This window comes from Castor canadensis, chromosome 12, assembly GCF_047511655.1.
Source record: "Castor canadensis chromosome 12, mCasCan1.hap1v2, whole genome shotgun sequence".
Lineage (NCBI taxonomy): Eukaryota > Metazoa > Chordata > Mammalia > Rodentia > Castoridae > Castor > Castor canadensis.
The window spans coordinates 76571685-76590481 of NC_133397.1; the positions used below are offsets into that span (position 1 = coordinate 76571685).

At 41.9% G+C, this 18797-nt stretch overlaps 1 protein-coding gene across 2 annotated transcripts in view; it reads left to right on the top strand.

Annotated features, from left to right (window-relative positions):
- The window catches only part of Smyd1 (SET and MYND domain containing 1), a 44459-nt gene extending 30366 nt beyond the window's left edge, over positions 1 to 14093 (top strand). Inside the window, exons 5-10 of one of the 2 annotated variants that reach the window (XM_020185808.2) lie at positions 154 to 192; positions 4004 to 4193; positions 6968 to 7060; positions 8584 to 8747; positions 9514 to 9682; positions 10991 to 14093. In XM_020185808.2, coding sequence (XP_020041397.1) covers positions 154 to 192; positions 4004 to 4193; positions 6968 to 7060; positions 8584 to 8747; positions 9514 to 9682; positions 10991 to 11149 — 814 coding nt within the window. In that variant the 3' untranslated portion in view covers positions 11150 to 14093. The remainder of the gene's footprint in view (positions 1 to 153; positions 193 to 4003; positions 4194 to 6967; positions 7061 to 8583; positions 8748 to 9513; positions 9683 to 10990) is intronic. The other variant, XM_020185817.2, reaches the window with a different exon arrangement.
- The last annotated feature ends 4704 nt before the right edge of the window (positions 14094 to 18797 follow it).

Below are 18797 nucleotides of genomic sequence, written 5' to 3' on the forward strand. Positions count from 1 at the left end.
CCTGCCATGTGAGCTCAGCTAGAAAGGGCTGGAATAAAGGTTGTGGTGGCCAAAGCTTTGGTTGTGTGACCCAGAATGCTGTGCACCTTTGCTAGCCATACCAGATCAGCTAATGGTATTGACTTCCATTTGGGTATCTGTTTTGTCTTTCAGTCATGAGGCAGTGAAATCCATGTTTCACACCCAGATGAGGTGGGTCAGTCTTTTCAAGCATCCCTGCTCCCTGACCCATCTCCCTCACTTGTCTGGTTTGCTTGGGACCTGCCCCTTTCCAAGAGTCCTTGGCTGCTATCCATCTGTAATGTCCTGCACTGCAGTGTCTCGTCTTCATTGGATGATATATTTTTAATGCATTTAAATTAACCATTTGCTCCTCATCCACCCACTCCCTGCATTGCCTTTGCTGTTTTGTTCTTCCTTTCTTCCCTCTTTTTACTGTATATTTCTCTCATTCCCTCAGCCTCAAAGCATGAATCCTTCTAGTCCACATCACCTTAGCTAAAACCTACATTGTTCATCTAAACCCTGCTTACTATAAAATGAGGACTATTGATACTGCTGACCCTCTCAAGGACTGTGTGTTTGTTTATAACGTCCACTTCTCACCTAGAATGGGCTCTGAGAATAGTACCCATTACTGTGATATTTTGATACGTTTTCATAGTATTTATTTGTTGTTTCTGGGCAACCGTAAATTTGTGGTTTAGGTTACACAAAGTAAACTTTTGACTTTTTTAAAAGTCCACCATATGGCCAATGATGGGTCTTTTGCACAAACTGGACTTGAAAACCCTTAAAATGATCTTTGGGTTAAGAAAAAGATGGTGCATGGAAGTTTGGGCTTTGGAATAAGGGTACACATGACTTTGGATGATTCACATTGTCCCCTGGGCTTGAGTTCTACATCTGTATAGTAAAAGTCAAAAGGAGAGCATCTCTAGAGACTTTTCTAATTCTAATCTGTGCAGCTCTGGTTCTGTTCCTGATCTCTGCAAGAAACACTTAGATAAATTGCCTAATCGTGGTTTAATTAGCTGAACTATAGAATGGTGTCATTGGAAATGGAAGTGTGTGGAGTTCAGGGTGGGGAAGTGACTTCTCCAAGGAGGCTGGTCACAGGAAGAGCCCTCATCTCCTGACTTCTTCTGCAGTGCTTATCATTTTTTTTTTTTGGTGGTATTGGGGCTTGAACTCAGGGCCTCAGGTTTCCTAGGTAGATGCTCTACCGCTTGAGCCACTCTACCAGCCCTTTTTTTGTGTTGGGTGTTTTTGAGATAGAGTCTCGAGAATTATTTGCCAGTGCTGGATTCAAACCTCGATCCTCCTGATCTCTGCCTCTTGAGTACATTGCTTATTTTAATAACCATTTGTCCCTACCTTCCAAGTACAGATGGCCTCTAATTTACGATAATTTACTTATGATTTTTTTTAACTTTATGATAAGCATAATCATATAATCATTCTGTTTTCCACCTTCAGTATAGTATTCAAAAAATTACATAAGATATTTAGCATATGTAATAAAATAAGCTTTGTGTTGGGCTTTGCCCAATAATAGGTAATGAAAGTATTCTGAGCACATTTAAGGCAGGCTAGGCTAAGCTATGTTGTTTGGTAGTTAGGTGTTAAGTGCATTTTCGAGTCGTGATATTTTCAACTTATCTTGGGTTTATTGGAACATAACCCCATTGTACATTGACGAGCATCTGCAATGTAAAATGGAATGGGGATATATGCATTTTTCACATTTAAATAATGTGAAATTAATTTGGGTTTGAAAACTGTGATACTAGTTCAATAATCTGAAATACCCAGATGCCTTTGGGAGTTGGTTCACCCAAGAGGGGAAGCAAAGTTACTAGAGATTCCAAACCAACTGGCCTCTGAGTCACTATTGAATTATGATGTATAATGGTTGCATGGAGAGCTGCCTCTGAAAGGGACAAGTGGGGGCAGAATTGCTTACTTACTGCACCATGACCAAACATCAGGCATCCACACTGGTTCCAGAAGGGCTCACGTAGAACTACGTAGGACATTAGTGGAGTCCTAAGAAGTCAGGGTTTTGATGCACTTCATTCCCCATGCATCCACCACAGAGCCAGTAAGCAGCTGAAAACTGTCAGAGGAGGTCAGTATGAAGTGTGGAAGCTTAAAAGGCACCTGTGTGCTAACCTTGGCTTTGTAGCTCAGGTGCCATGGGAAGTTACTTACCTCTTGTGTAAGCATCTTTGTGAAATGATGGTCCCCTAGAGTTTGGACTTATTAGGATTCTCAACAAAACTGTGAGCAGAGTCACCCAGCCTTCCTCTCCCACTGGCCTTTTATCACTTCAGTAACAGCTGCTGCCAAAAATTGGGCAAGGGGAGAAAGGAAAGAAGGAAAAAGAAGTCAAGGTAGAGGCAGGAGGAGTGTAAATTTAAGATCTGGGTGCAGTTAGTGAGACCCTATCTCAAAAATAAGAAAGAAATAAAAGGACTGAGGGTGTGTCTCAAGTGGTAGAGCACCTACCTAGCAGGGTGAGACCATGGATTCAACCCCCTGAACTGCAAAAGAGCAACCATTTAGGTTTTCCCAGGCTCCATGTCAGTTGTTTTTATACACATTATTGCATTTATTGGACATGTCAGTGTTTTCCACTTCAGGGAAAGGTTATTTATTTATGTTTCTTTGTTTAGAGATAGGTTTTGCAGTGTAGCCCAGGCTCGAACTCATGATCTTCCTCCTTTAGCCTCCTGAGTGCTGGGATTACAGGGATATACCATGATGCCCTGCTCAGGGAAAAGGATTTTAACCTTAAGTGATCACTTTGGATGCCTGGAAATATATGCCTCTGCCATTCAGCAGCTACTTCCTTGGTTGTCATCTCAGAAAACATGGAAGCAGCTGCCTTTGGGACCCTATGAGGTGATGGGGTCTTCTTGCCCTACCTTTCGCACAATGTCCAACTTCGCCTTGCTGGGAGGTAAAGAAACAACCACTGATCTCTGTGATGATGCTGTCCCCAGCCCTCTGCATCTAGTCACTTGCTCTCTGGGGGGCATTTTCTCTCTGGGCAGTGAGACCCCAGGCTATTGGAGAGATACAGGAGCATGGCATAGGTCCCAGCTTGCAGGCCTCACCATTTCTTTTCCTTAGCTGTCTAGCCTTGTGATGGGAGGAACGTGGCTGAGCGGTTCTGGGCTGGCCTCCACTTGTTTGGCTTGGCTGATGTCAGTTCTGCAGAGGGCTTTTTATCTGCAGCACCATCTGTATTATTATATGGTAAGGTGGGTAGTGTTGTGGGTAATTGGAGGGTAAGATCTACATAGGAAGGAAATGAAAATGTCATCGACAGTTCCTAACCACCTTCAACCAAGACGCCACTTCTCTTAATAAGCACAAATATGAACAATGCAGCAGGCTACAGACCCAGCCTTTGTTTATTGAAATGTCTTAAGTGATGTCCAGTGGTCATAAATTCCCCACACAATGCAGGTCTGAACCGTTGAACTGAAGTATAAGAGATGAGGAGGCTTAAAATTAGAAGCAGCCTGGACCAAGATTTTGGGTAACTAAGAGTATGTGTTTCTGAGAGCATAGTCTCCAGACTAAACAGAAATAATTTTTAGATTTTTTTTTTGCTTGAGGTTTCACCTTATTATCTCTCCCTTCCTTTATTAATCAGTAGCTAAGTGTTTGTGGATAAGTGTAGGCATAGAGGTTGTGTATAGCTTTATCAGCAAGCCTAGCCCTCTACTGGGATTCTGTTTGAGCTGATTCCAGAAAAAATTAAGCAAATGGAGCAGATTTGACTATTATATTGAGTAGGGTGGAATTACCGGAAAACTGGTTACTTGTAAACTAGGCCACATTTCCCCTTTCTGGAGGGAGTGGGAATTTTCTTAGTGTATAATTGGAAGTTGCTGTGTTTAGGACTGGACTCCTAGAGGCCTTGGAGAGCATGAATCCCATGCTGGCAAGATTGGATTCCACTGACGCTTTCTCTTTCACCCTGCTCTAGAATTGAGCTCCGGGCCCTGGGCAAGATCTCAGAAGGAGAGGAGCTGACAGTGTCTTATATTGACTTCCTCAATGTCAGTGAAGAGCGCAAGAAGCAACTGAAGAAGCAGTACTACTTTGACTGCACATGTGAGCACTGTCAGAAAGGGCTGAAGGACAACCTTTTCCTGGGGGTGAAGGAAGACCCCAAGGTACATACAGTCCTGCTGCTGGGTGTGTTTGTGGCAGTCTTCTCCAGCAGCCAGGCAAGGGTGGATTTTACAGTTAAGCAATGGTTCCAAAGCTCTTGGGGTGATAGCGTGGGATGGTGCACAGAGCAGAAAAGGTAGGTCCTGGCTACACAACTGGCCAGGTGTTTAGGTCTGGGAAAGTCACCCAGTCTTTTCAACCTTAAAATGGGAGTGATAGTCCCACTATATGGTTGTCATGAGGATGAAACACAATAATGTATGTAAAGAGAATGGTATTGTAGGCACTCAGCAAGCTTTGGTTCCAACCCTTGACCCTGTACAGGTTAAGTAATGTGGAGAATTCCAGATACCAAGGTCTGCTGGGCAAAGAGGCTTTTGTTACCCGGGGTCAGGATGCGGCTCAAGAGTGCTTGTTTGGCATGTTTGAAAAATAAAGAGATTTTGTTATCTGGTTATCACAAAGACATCTTTAGTTTGTGGAGATGGGCAATATGGAGATGGGCAGGCTCACTGAGGGGATGCTGGTTGACAGCCTAGCTGCCAGGTGTCAGAGTAGCTGGCTAAAGCCTCATGCCAAAATGGCAATAAAGTCTCTAGCCACTTTTGTAGTAGTAGAAATTGCTGACGCCCCTAGTCCCTGTCTTCCTTGGAGTATGCAGGGGCAGAGCGTAGATCTGCACTGGGGTGGAGGGAGCTGCTCCCTCCATCCATAGATCCATAAAACTACTGGAGCCTTTTTAATGGGATTCCCTCAACAGTGAAACGCCTCCACTCCCATACTGATCCACCTTCGGCCTCTGCATGCTAGGCTACTCTAACAAAGTACCAAAAACTGAATGTCTTAAATCACAGAAATTTGTCTTACAGTTCTGAAAGCTAGAGGTCCACAATCCAACTGTTGACAGGGTTATTTCCTTCTGAGGGTAGTGATGGAAGGATCTGTTTCAGATCTTTCTCCTGGGCTTGTGGATGTCTGTCTTCTCTCGTGTCTGTTCATATCATTTTTCCTTTACATTAGCTTCTTTCTCTTTATATTACATTTTTTTAAGGTCAGCAGTCATATTGGTCTATAGACCCACCCTACTTAATTCAGCATAATCTCATTTTAACTAAATTACATTTGTAATAATCTATTTCCAAATAAGGCCACATTCTGAGGTCCTGGAGGTTAGGACTTGAACATAAAAATATTGAGGGGATGAAATTCAGTCTATAACATGGTGTATGCTAAAGGACATATTCATTTATGCACACACAGACCCATGCATGTATGTGTAAACATAGTCAGTGTCCATGTTGACATAAACAGGAGGAAGCTATGATCAATGGCTCACCAAAGGATGGGGTAGAGAAACTAAGTCATATCTCCCAGTCAGGAGATAAAGTAGTTGGGATCCGAGGATTAATATGTTCTTTATAGAATCAAAGGTTCTGAAATCCAGGAAGTGTATATTGGCATGTATGCATGCACAACACTCTGGATACTACAGAGAGAATAAGCTATCCTGTCACCCTCATCCTGACCTTTCAATACCTGTGGATATCATGTTTTCTCTGTGATTCAATCAGCATTTGCTCCTGGTGCCTGGCCCTGAATATTTGTTTCAAAACTTGCTCCCACCACCACTTAATTATTTTTTAATAGACAAGATCCTCCTTTCTCCCTTTCAAAATTATACAATGTATAGTCATTTTTCTAAATCTTTCAATGTTCACCTGGTGGTTTTAAGAGGTCAGTAGTTAATGCGTGGCCTGTAGTTTCTGCCCCTTTACATGAGATAGGCTCTTACTGATGCCCATGTCCTCTGGTCTAAATTGCAGGGTTGGCATCTCTCTTGATACAAAAGATTCATGATTTCTCTTGAACCTACCAGGATTCAAAGCAGAAGCTTTCTATTACTTTTTTGAATGTAAAATTGGGTTCCTCTATTAAAATAAATAAACTAAAAAGTAACCTAAATAACTGAGTAGAAAAACATCGAACATATCTTTTTTAAAAACAAGTGTATTCTTAACCATAATCAAGGCATCATATGTAGTAAGAATTTAGAAAGAAACTAGAAAAAAATTAAGAGGAATATGTTCTAATTCTGGCTACAACCCTATTTTGATAGATTTAGACAAGTTACTAGGCTGCTCAGGCAAATGCATTAAGTCGAACAAGAGACAACTGACAAAAGTAAGTCACAGAGACAGCTGACAAAATCTCTCAGGATATTAAAACAAAGAAATAATGACTGGATGACCATAATTATGAGCTCTCTCTTTAATGAGCTCCAATGGCAAACTGGAGTATGATTTTTGGATCAAGTGTCCAGGCTATGTCTTTGGCCCCATTCTGGCTAATATTTAAATCAGTAACTTGAATGAAGTAAGAAAATACAATGTATGTCTGAGGAATATGTGGTTGACTTGAAGCAAAAAAGAAGACTGGTGAATATTTTGGGCAACAGAGAAAATTTCCAAAGGCCAGAGAGAACACAACAGGGATCCATGTCAAGTTCTGCTTTGAAATTCAGAAACCCAGCAGTGAGGCCAGACTGGGGATGATTGGCTGACACAAGGCTCTGGGACTTGGTCACTAGGAAACACAGAAGGGTGAAGAGGCAGCTGTAAAAGCCATAGAGGTCTTTAGACACTTGCAGAAATGAGACATTTAGAATGAGTAAGGTATTGATATTGCATTACAGTGAATGCCAAAGATGGCACTACTCAGAAATAGAATGGGGTGATCCACCAAGATGTCTCCAACTCAATGCCTCTCTCTTTTCCAGCCCTCTCAGGAAGTGGTGAAGGAGGTGACACAATTCTCCAAGGACACACTAGAAAAAATAGACAAGGCTCGCTCTGAGGGTTTGTATCATGAGGTGAGAATACTTTTTATAGGGAATGGGGATGGGGAGGAGGATGGAAAGTTTCTCTAGTAAGAGATGGATGTGAGATGTAGAGGTTACTAAGCAGGCTATTTTTCTGGGAAATGTACCATGTTCTCAGTGACTATTCAACCCACAAAACTGGGTTTGAGGAGCACAAAGGCAGCTTGAACAAAGTGCCTGTGGGATCTGTGACAGCTCAGATGATGTTAAAGATGGAGGGATGGGGATTAGAGGTGTGGTTTAAGTGGTAGATTACCTGCTTTGCAAGCAAAGCCCTGAGTTCAAATCCCAGTACCACCAAAAAAAAAAGATGGAAAGATAGTGATGGCAGTGGGACACACTGGGGGTAGTTTGTTTGCTTTCCCATAACTGAAATGCCTTTACCACTACAGTTTCTAGTTTCTACCAACTGCGCTCTAACCTTGACTGTCGAAGCATCAGAGGGATTCACATCTGTGTACTAAAATTGCCTTTGAAAACTCCTCATGCCCAGACCCCTACCCAGGGAAATTTTAAAGGAATTTCTGGGAGTGAGATCTAGCCTCAAGATTATTAAACTGATTTCTCAAGTGATTTCAATAGCAGCTAAAGCCTAGACCCACTGCCAAACACTGGCCTTCAGAGAGTAACTTTAAATACATCTAAGAAGTTTGTTGGAAATTGATTCCTATCTCACCACCTCCCCCCCGCCCCAACCCCAACTCCCCCCTCCCCCACTGCCAAAGTGGGATTCATCCAGTCTGCAACAGAACACAGGGACCAAGAGTCAGTATTTTTTTCATTTGGGATAGTACTAAGGCACAGCAATGTGGTAGGTTATTTTTTCTTTGTTTCTATTTGCTTTTCCCTTTCTTTCCTCCTTTACTAACTCATTCATTGCACATGTATGAGCCCTTCCTGGGGTGACCAACACAGGACATGTGCCTTGCTTCCTAGGAGTTCTGTTAGGTGAAGAGACAGTCATGTGGACAAAGTGTTATTGTACAATATGGAGAGTCTGTGTCAAGAGCATAAATTAGAAGCTGGTGTAAGCAATGGGGCTCCATAGGTCCTATTCCCCTTGCTTCTTTTCTTTTCATTTCCACCTCCCAATAGCACCACAGGCTGACGACCAAGCCTTTAACAGATGGACATTTGAGTGATACTTATTCAAACCATAACAATATATTTGCATTATGTGTATATTTACATATATGTATGATGCTTCAGTATATACATGTTGCATAGATATATATACACATTGATATATAGTGTTCATAACTCTCTGCTACCTATGACTTTGAAAACTCCTTGTTCTTCTGTATCATCCATATGTCTCATTACTACCCTTCCTATCTCTACATCTTAGCCACATAGGACCATTTTGCTATTTAAATCACAGCTTTGCTTTCCTACCTGTGTCAGCAATTTCTCTAACCCTCAAAGAACAAGTGTCCAGTGTTGTCCTGATGCCATGTGTGAGCTAAACATGTGCTTGGATGCCATGGTGATAGACAGGGCCTTTTTCACTCCAGGTTGTGAAGCTGTGCCGGGAGTGCCTGCAGAAGCAGGAGCCAGTGTTTTCTGACACCAACCTCTACATGCTGCGGCTGCTGAGCATTGTGTCGGAGGTCCTCTCCTACCTGCAGGCATTTGAGGAGGCCTCGCACTATGCCAGGAGGATGGTGGATGGATACATGTAGGTGATGCCCCTGGGCCTCAGATAGTTTCCTGGAAGCTCGTCTATTCCAGGAATGGCAAGTAGATGGCATGCATGTTGTCACCCTTCCTGCTGCACCCATAGCAGGCGTCAGTAATCAGTCATGGTCATGGTTCTCTTTACAATTGAGCCTTTTCATCATGGTGCTCTGAGTATAAATGACCAAACGGTCAGAGTTGGTACTACAGATGAAACCTATTTGTCATTCCCAGCCTTTCCTAAATCCTCAATTATCATTCGGGTGACATCTTCTGCTTTTGATTTTCCTGGCTAAATGTAGCTTGATTTTAAGTGCTTAGAAAGTTTCTTTCAGCACACAAAGGTTCATCCTTTGGAGGATGCTACTCCTTTTAAAAAATTGTAGGTGAACTGCACAGCATGTTATCAGGGGACTCTGGCAAGAGAAGCAAAAATGCAGTGCTGTCCCAAGAAGGACATTCTAGTTATTTTTCCCCTTGAACTTCCTGTTACTTTCCCAGGAGAGAACTGAAGTGCTCCATCTTCCTAGTCTCAAGCTAGAGTACCATCTTGGCCCTCTTTCCCCATGGGGACTTGGCTTGATGGCGCAGGCCAAAGACATTGTCATCTCTCTGCCCCTCAGTACCCTCTTGGCAAGACACAGATGCCTCACTAGTGGGAGGCATAGATGGACTTGATCCACAGGGGCACTTTATGGGTTAGTAAATGATGTGCAGATATAAAATGGTGGGATAATGTGTCATAATTACTTGCTATGTCCCTACAGGAAGCTCTACCATCACAACAATGCCCAACTGGGTATGGCTGTGATGCGTGCAGGGCTGACCAACTGGCATGCTGGTAACATCGAGGTGGGGCATGGGATGATTTGCAAAGCCTATGCCATTCTCCTGGTGACACACGGCCCCTCCCACCCCATCACCAAGGACTTAGAGGCAAGTAGCATCTTGGGGCTGGGTACTTCCTGCCTTGTCTGAGCTGAGGATGGAAGTCTTAGTTCAGCTGGTTTCCTAGGGAAGTCCATAGATTGCCAACTAGACCAGAGGGGAACTTGGAACTGCCTTAGCCCACATTCTTTGTTTACATTTGAGGAAATAGAGACTCAGGGAAGAGGTCTTATCTCTCCACAGTTACCTAGTGAGTTGATGACAAGGTGAGGCTTGAACTCCAAGTCTGTTGCATCGTGATGCCCCTAAGCCTGGACTGAGAAAATCTAAACAATGGTGTGTGTTGGGAGGGGGTATGTGTGCAAGTGTGTATGTGCCCCACCACCATTTATATTAGAAAGTATCCTACATAGAGTGGAGTTTGGGATCATAGGCTCTGGAATTGGACCACCAAAATTCATTCCAGCTTGTGACTTTTCTAGCTTTGTGATTTTTGCAAATATATGAATGGATGAGCCTATAGGGTTCTGATGAGATTCAATGAGTTGATGTGTAAAAAGCCCTTAGATCAGTGCCTGGTAAGTAGTGTGGTCTTAATAGCTATTGTTTTCCTTTGTGCTTTGAAGAGCTGTTTGAAAATGACCAGCTGTCCTCAGATGGTGTATTCTAGGGAAAGCAGACAGATGCTGGTGTTATAATATGGGTGATAGAGTAACTACATTTAAGACTAATGTGACCTCAGGTATGGATGTCCTTTTGCTTCTCAGATCACCAGTTTTTTTGTCTATAAAATGAAACTAATACACTAACCCCTCTAAATTGATGAGAGGACCAAGTGAGGGACAAATAGAGACAAATAACATAGTTTATGTCCAGTAGGTTAAGCCTATAAAAGGCAGTCTTTGTCACTGTGGTACCTTCAGCTCCTGAGCAATGTCTGGCTCTTGACAAATATTTGTTGAGTGGATATATGGTAGAACAAGGGCTTTTCTGTGTTTTGTACACTATAATCTTCCCAACTCACTGTAAGACACAAAGGAATCTCTTGGAATGGGGAAACTGAGGACTGAAGTAATTGTGACTTGTCATAATCAGTAGGTACAGGATCCAGGGTTCAAACCCAGGTCCCCACTTAGAAATTCTGAGAACATTCTCTGCCCAAAACAATTCCTTAACTACTGTCTCAGGGTTCTGATTTCCTCTTTCTAAAAAGTGGGCACACTGCTCACATATTAGGCCACAGTGGATGAGTGTGTATGTGTGTTCTAAAAGAGCAAAGCTGAATCTCAGTGAGATAGGTCAGGAACCATGTCCTGGGGGCCTGTTACCACTATTTATGGTGTATCTGTTCCACAGGCCATGCGGGTGCAGACAGAGATGGAGCTGCGCATGTTCCGCCAGAATGAGTTCATGTACCACAAGATGCGTGAGGCTGCCCTGAACAACCAGCCCATGCAGGTCATGGCTGAGCCCAGCAATGAGCCAGCTCCGGCTCTGTTCCATAAGAAGCAATGAGGATCTTCTGGAGAAAAGTCAATGTGCCTGGGGACATGGGGAAAGATTCTGGAGGTGGTGGGTCTCTGCAGAGACCCTTGATGAGTAAGTCAGGGTCATGCTCAACCAGTGGCTGTCTTCACTGTGTTCTCCACTGTCGTTTGGTTTAATTCAACTCAGTTCAATTCATCCCAGCCCAAGTTTTCCTATTACTATCTTTATTGCATGGTAGGATCTCACACCTAATAAAGGAGCTCCAAATGTAGTTGTGTGGGGAGGCAAAATGTAAACAGTTAAAGCACAGTATAATACTAAGTGCAATGGCAAACTATATGAAGAGAGGGGTTCAGAGGAGGATGTGGGGTGTGTGTGTGTGTGAACTGAGGGGAGTGTCATCAAGGGAATGGCATCTGAGCTAAGGGTTGCAGGTGCCTGGAGTCTTCAGGTGGTTTCTCACCTATCTGTGCAAATATCTCTGGGGCTGTGGTCTCACCCATGGTCAGAATTGTCAGGATTTGGCAAACAAGGATGGGTAAGTCCCATTTCCTCAGGCTGGTGTGAGGTGATAAAGACAGGGCTGGGCTGTGTTTAGTCAATTAGAATCTACTAAGAGACCTGAAATACCTTCAGAATGGGGCATCAAAAGAGGGGGCCTTGTCCAAATCACCTGAAGTCCCAGGTGATCCCTGGAGATCCCTGGAGATCACACGGAACGTGGTACCTTTACCTACTCTCATTGCCAAGTCTTTTGGCTACTTGTGATGTGGGGGCTTCTTGGGCAATATGTGAGATTTTTCTGGTTGTTGGCCTAGTAGAATTGAAGAAGTCTTTTTCAGGGTGAAGCTGAGAGAGAAATGTTGAAGCACACATACCTGATGATCACAGGCCTGGAAGAATTGGCTCCTGGTTACATGTGTCTGGTGATCTTTATCAGATTAGACTTCATTGTTGACCCCAACAAACCTCCATTTTTAGTACTAAATTGTTGCTACTTCCCTTAATTTCTTTTTCTGTCCATGCCCTGGGGGCTTATGCCCTTCTCACCAGAAGGAACACACTTGCGCACCTGGGTTAGGATCTCTTCAGAGGTGTGGCAAAATTTATCCTCATTTTTTGGGAAACTGATTTCCATCTGAGAAGTAAAGGTCTTGGGAACTAACCAATTCCAAGAATGGCCTGTTATCTTCTGGGACCCCAAATTTTTCACCAATGCTTTTGGGAACCCAGGAACAGTGCCCTTAAGTTGGGGGTATCACCAAGATTTCTATACACCTTGAGCTATCCTTGATCCCAGAACTCTTTCTAACATCTTAAAGTCTAGCTATTCCACCAATCCCCATATTTATCTCTGCCTAAAATGTTAGCTCCTCCAGCCCCATCCTTTCATTCCCAGAATGAACCATGCCTCCCTTTGAATTGCATCTGCTAACTGAAACCTCTGCAGATAGAACATTCCTTTGCAGAATATTAATGTATGACATTTGACTCTTCTTTGAGGACACTCTCTTCTGTAGAAGCTTCTACAGGAAGACTGACAGTTCTTTCAAGCCTCCACCTCTCTGGCAAGTAGAACATTGACATTCTCCCCAGGATCCAACTGGTACATTCAAATCATCAAAATACAAAACCTCCCCTAAGCCCTCTTTCCCTTCTGTGTCATTGTTCTCTGTCCACCCACTGGTCTTTCTCCCATGTTCATGGTCATTTTTCACATCTTTCTAAAATTTGTTGTCTTCAGTGAATTGTGCTCTGTGTCTATCTATGCTCCTTGTCCCCACCTCCCCTCTTGGACCAGTGGAATGGAAGTTCCTATCTCCTGCCAAGGCTAGCCTGTGCTCCTGTACTCTGGACTCCTTGCCCTCCTTGCCCTTGTGATCTTGGTCCATTGTTATTCCTTCTCCATCCTAGATCCTTGACATTTCCCCACTGCTGGCCTTCTTAATGCATTCAATAAACATGCTGAGGACTCTTTTTATTTTTTGGGTACTAGGGTTTGAACTCAGGGCCTACACCTCAAGCCACTTCATCAGCCCTTTTTGTGACGGGTTTTTTTGAGATAGGGTCTCATGAACTATTTGCCCGGGCTGGCCTTGAACCTTGATCCTCCTGATCTCTGCCTCCTGAGTAGCTAGGATTATAGGCGTGAGCCTCCGGTGACCCGCCCTGAGGGCTTCTAATAGTCTTCATAGCTGAGTATTTTTTTAGTTGTATAGTTTTGTCTGCTTCTCCTCACTTTCCATTTCTTCTTGAACCCACTGCAGACTGGCTTCCACTCTTGCTCCTCCACTAAAATGGTTCTTATCAAGATCAAATCTAGTGGGTACTTTTTAGTCTTTATAGTATTTGGCATCTTCATCAACTGATATTCCCTAACTTGAATTCTGTGACCCAGCTTCCTTGTGATGATCCCTTGATGAGATTTCTCAGGCTTTTTCACTAGCCTGGTTTCTCCATCTTCCCCTGACATGTTGGCATTTGCTGGAGTTGTTTTGTCTTTGATTCATTCTCTTCTCACTCTGCAATACTCCCTGAATGAGCTTAAGCGGACCTTGTATTGATGATTCACAAATCTGTATTCCCTGATCTTGCATCTGAAATCTAGCTCCACGCACCCTCTCAAATGTTCTGCATGTGTATCTAACTCAGCATGTCCAAAATGAAACTTTCCTTTCTTCCTCCCCTTAACATCTAGTACCACTCAGAGTACCACCCGAGAACATAACCTCCTCTATCAGACTGTGAGCTCCTGGAGGACAGGGGCTAAGTGCCTTCGTTTATCTTTCTATTCCCAGAACCTAGCACCAGAACATGGTGGGTACTCAGTAAGTGTGTGTTGAATGAATGAATGAACAAATGGATGAATTTACTTATCTCAGAGCAAAAGAGATATGGAACTGTGCATTTCAAGTTTTTGTGTTATACCAATAAACAAAGCCCAATTAAACTCTCTGTGTTTCTAAGCAAATAGGCGTGGCATCTTTCTTTCTGATAATCTTTTTGTAGCAGCCCTGTTTCACAGAACATTCTGGGATGGTGGAAATGAATTATATGTGTGTGTACAATATAGTAGTCATTAATAGCATGTGACTGCTAAGTGCTGCAGTAAGACTGAGGAACAGATTTTTAATTTTACTTAATTTCAATGAATTTATGTTTAAATAGTCAAAGTGGCCAGTGGCTACTGTATTTTTTTTAAATTGTACAAAATAATGAGTTTTATTATGATATTTTCATACATATATACATACATATAAAATTCTTATCACTTGTCTACTCTACCCTTTCCCACTGGTCCCCTTTCCACATAGTCCCTCTTGACTTTCAAGTCTTTTTTACAAAAACTTTATTTCATATTTTTGATGGCATTGCGGGTTTGAACTCAGGGCTTCACACTTGCTAGTCAGGCATTCTACCACTTGCCTGCCTAGGAAGTCTTTTAACATAATGATCTCCAGTTCCATCAGTTCTCATGTAAATGACATAATTTCTTTCTTCATGGCTGAATAATACCCCATTGTATATATATATATATATATATATATATATATATATATATATATATATATACAACATTTTCTTTATCCATACATCCATTTATGGCTACCATACCTTGAATAGTGCCTGATAAACATGGACATGCAGGTCTCTCTATTGTATGTTGATTTTGTTTCCTTTGAGTATATACCCAGGAGTGATATAGCTGGACCATATGGTAGTTCTATATTTATTTATACATTTATATATTTATTTACTTAGTTGGGAGAAGGGAACCTCCATACTGATTTCCACAAATGCTGAGCTAACACATTCCCACTAACAGCGTCTAAGTGTTCCTTTTCTGTGCACCCTCACTAACTTTTTTTTTGTTTTCTTCATGATACTGTATTAAGTTATGAAATTTTAGAGAAATACTTAGCATGGGAACTGAGAGACATTATTTTAATTTGCCTTTATCCCAGATCTTTGAGCTAATATTCACCCATGCCTCGGTTTCCTTAATTCTCCCTTTGCATAGTTTCTTTATTTCTCCTTTTGCCATCACACTGATAACTTGAAATTGGCCATGGTAAGAATATTTATACAGGTATAATTGGCTTAGCCTTAAAACACATGAATTTGTTCTGTTGTCAATCTATCAAGGATATTTTGCTGCCTGTGAAAAACAATGAATAATTAGAACATTAAAAAAGTCTCTACTAACACTGGGTGAAATCTGCATTCTGAACCTTTACCCTTCAGGGCCATACCAGACAAACCTAGGTGCTCTGTGTACCACTGTCAGGGACATTGCTTCAGGGTGCCACTTGCATTGCCACCACACCACTGATGTACCAATAAACATGAACGAAAGCCAGACATAGCCATTGCTTGGGCAAATCTCTTAAGGTTTACTTCTCTAGTGGATGCAGAAGGAAAACTATAATTGGGATCTTCACTAGGGCCAGAATTATTTTTCTACAATGCATTTCATGTCATGTTATTCTTAGAACCAAAACCATTCACTGATTCTTGTCTTTCTGATCAAGTCCAAGCTTCTTACCAGGGCAAAAACCGTAGTCATGGGAGAGACTCAGTCCCTTCCCTGCCTCCCTCTTACCATACCCTACTTTCATCACACCTCCTTGACAAGGAAGTATCTTTGGATGCTTTCAGAACTCTGATGTTTTCCTAGTAAGAAATACTGGAAAATTATAGAATGATCAAGATGTAATATGGACTAAGATAGATTCCCTCCTTCCTCACCTCCCCAAATTACTTTCTTTACACTAATGGCAATTTATAAGAAGGAGCAGGATGGAAGAGGAGGAGAAGGAAATGGCTGTTTTGTGGATAGAAACATCAAAACTGTGCCCTTACCAAAGTGTTCTCAAGAGAAAGCGCCCCCTGTTGTCAAGATGCCCACAGAGGAAGGGAAGGATCCTAAGCGGGGAGAGGTCAAAGTAAAAATAGCTGATTCCATAAACAGCTGTTTATTCAGCGTTTGAAGCAGGCTTCAAGACAAAAGTTCCTTGGGCACCTGTACAACATCTAAATTCAGCATTTCCTTTTCAGGTAAAACCATACAACATCCCCCCTCCTCAAAAAAAGAAAAAAAAAACCCTCAAAAAACAAAAACAGAGTTGTTCCCAGGAGAAGAGCCTGGTTAGGAGGAATCTTTGGGAATTTTGCCTGATCCTCAGACGCTTTGCCAAAAAGACTGTCTTACTTTTTCCTCCTGTGGCTCCACAGTGAAAGAACCTCAGTTCCACCATTTGTCAACTGTACGGACAAAGCAAATCTCTTCTCTCTCCTATGCCTCTGCATCTACATTCAGAGGTTAATTTCTCTGGGCAGAACAAGGGTTCTGCTAACTCTCTGAATGTGAAACCCACTAGTATTCCCTAAGTAATCTCTGAATGGCAATAATGACATGTTTTATTTAGATGTCATTTGACTTGCACCATTTCCTGGGTTCCTCACAAAAGCCGAGAGTAGGTATTGTATCGCCTGTTTCACAGATGAGAAAACTAAGGTCCAAAATCATGGATTAGTTAGTTACAAAAATGTCTTCAAGCCTGATATTTTCCTTGAAGTCATCTACTTGTTGAGAAATTAATTGCTTATAAAAAACAGCTCCACAAGATTTGTTGCTTGTGAAAGTTTCAAACTATGTAAGTCACTCAAAAAGTTCTCAACCTCCTGATTCTGTACCCACCCAGAGGTAACATCTATTATCTGGTGTTCCAATCATCTAGGCTTTTTTCTATAAGTTCAAATCCATATATGCATGTAAGTAGATAATATTGTTACATGCTTTAACAAAAATTGCATGAATAATATATCGTTTTGAAACTTGCCTTTTCAATAATGTACTTCTGCCTCGTCATTTTATCTAGTGTAGATTATTTCAGAGCGTGACTGTGTACTCCAGTTTATTGAACCCATTTTTACTGATGAACGTTTGTTTCCGGTTTTACATTACTGCATCCCTTATGAGGTTTTTTGGGCACATGTATAAACACTTCTCTAGTTGTGGCACTGCTAGGTGTTAAGGACTTCACACTGAAAATATTAAGGGATACTGACAAATGGTGCTCAGTGTGAGCTTCAGCAGCTTACATCTCTACCATGGAAAGTAGAGCCTTCCTCAACCTTGGCTGTTATCAGTACTTTTACTTTCCACTAGTTGAGTTTTTTTAAGTGGGTACCTCATCTTACATCCTTCCTTTCTGATGAAAAAAGCATTTCATACTGTGAGTTGCTTATTAATGTTTTCATCTCGACTTCATATCGACTTATTGATCTTTTTATTGATTTGGGGAAAGTTTTTACAGTCTAAAAATATAAATATATAGCCTTTGTTATGTAAGCCACAAATATTTTCTCCCACATTGCTTCTTTTCTGGGAAACTATGTTTACTTTGTCTCTTTTTCATATACAACTTAAAGGTTTTCAAGTAATCAAATTTATTAATTTTTTCCTTCATGGACTTTGCACGTTATATAAGAAAGTCTTCAACCCATCATGGTGGCACATGGCTGTAATCCCAGCACTTAGGGAGATGACGCAGAAGGATGGGAGTTCAAGGTCAGACTGGGCTACATAGTGAGACTGTCTGAAAATAAAAACAACAACAAACAACAAAATAGCCTTCTATATTTGAATTTACTTATCTGCTCTTGTCTTTATTTGTAATATTTCATATTTCTTTAGTTCTTTAGTGTGTTTGGAATTTATTTTTATAATGATGTTTTGTAGTGTGCTATTGTTTTGTTTTTGTTTTTTTCTCTATCTCCTGGCTCTGAGTTCTTGCTGAAGGGCTAAAGCTCTTTCCTTCAGTCTGCCTCAGATTCCCAAATAATGGATTTCTTTTTTTGCTAAGACTTCTTCCCCAATGTAGGAAAAGGAGAGCTAACCCAATAGAAAACTATATGCAAGGCAGGAGGAATGTCATTCCATGCACTGATGCAGATGAAACTCCAGAGGGAGGGAGGGAGTATGCTGTTAACTAAGCAAACTGGAAGATTTCTTGAAGAAGTGGCACTTAGTTGTGAGAGAAACTGGAGGCTGTGTATATTGCAGGCCACCATTCTAAAGCTGGACTGGGCATAACTGTAGGTGCTGCCATGCTAGAAGATGGAGGTTTGCAGGAAGCAGGGGGCAAGGAGGTGCCATAGGCGGTGTGTGAGGCAATCCAAGGAACAAATAATGGGGTCCTTTATGAAGGCTGAGTACCCTTCTAGCTAAAAGTCACTATGAAAGTGGAAATGACAGAGTCAGACAGCTCTTTAGTGTCTGAATATTGTGTTAGTTTGCTAGGGCTGCCATTGTGCCACAAACTGGTGACTTAAACTACAGAAATTTATTAAATCACAATCTGGAGGCTGGAAGTCTGAGATCAAGGTATCGGCAGGACTAAGCTCTCTCTAAAGGTACTAGGAAAGTCTCCTCATTCTGGAGAGTTCTGTGGTTTGTGGCAGCATAAGTCCAACCTTCATTTAGATACTCCTCATGTCCAAATTTCCCCTTTTTATAAGGACACCAGCCATATTGAATTAGGGGCACAGTCTACTTCTGTATAGCTGCATTTTAACTGATTAAATCCATAATGACATTATTTCCAAATAAGGCCACTTTCTGAGGTACTGGGGATTAGGACTTACATGTGTCAATTTTGGGGACTGCAAC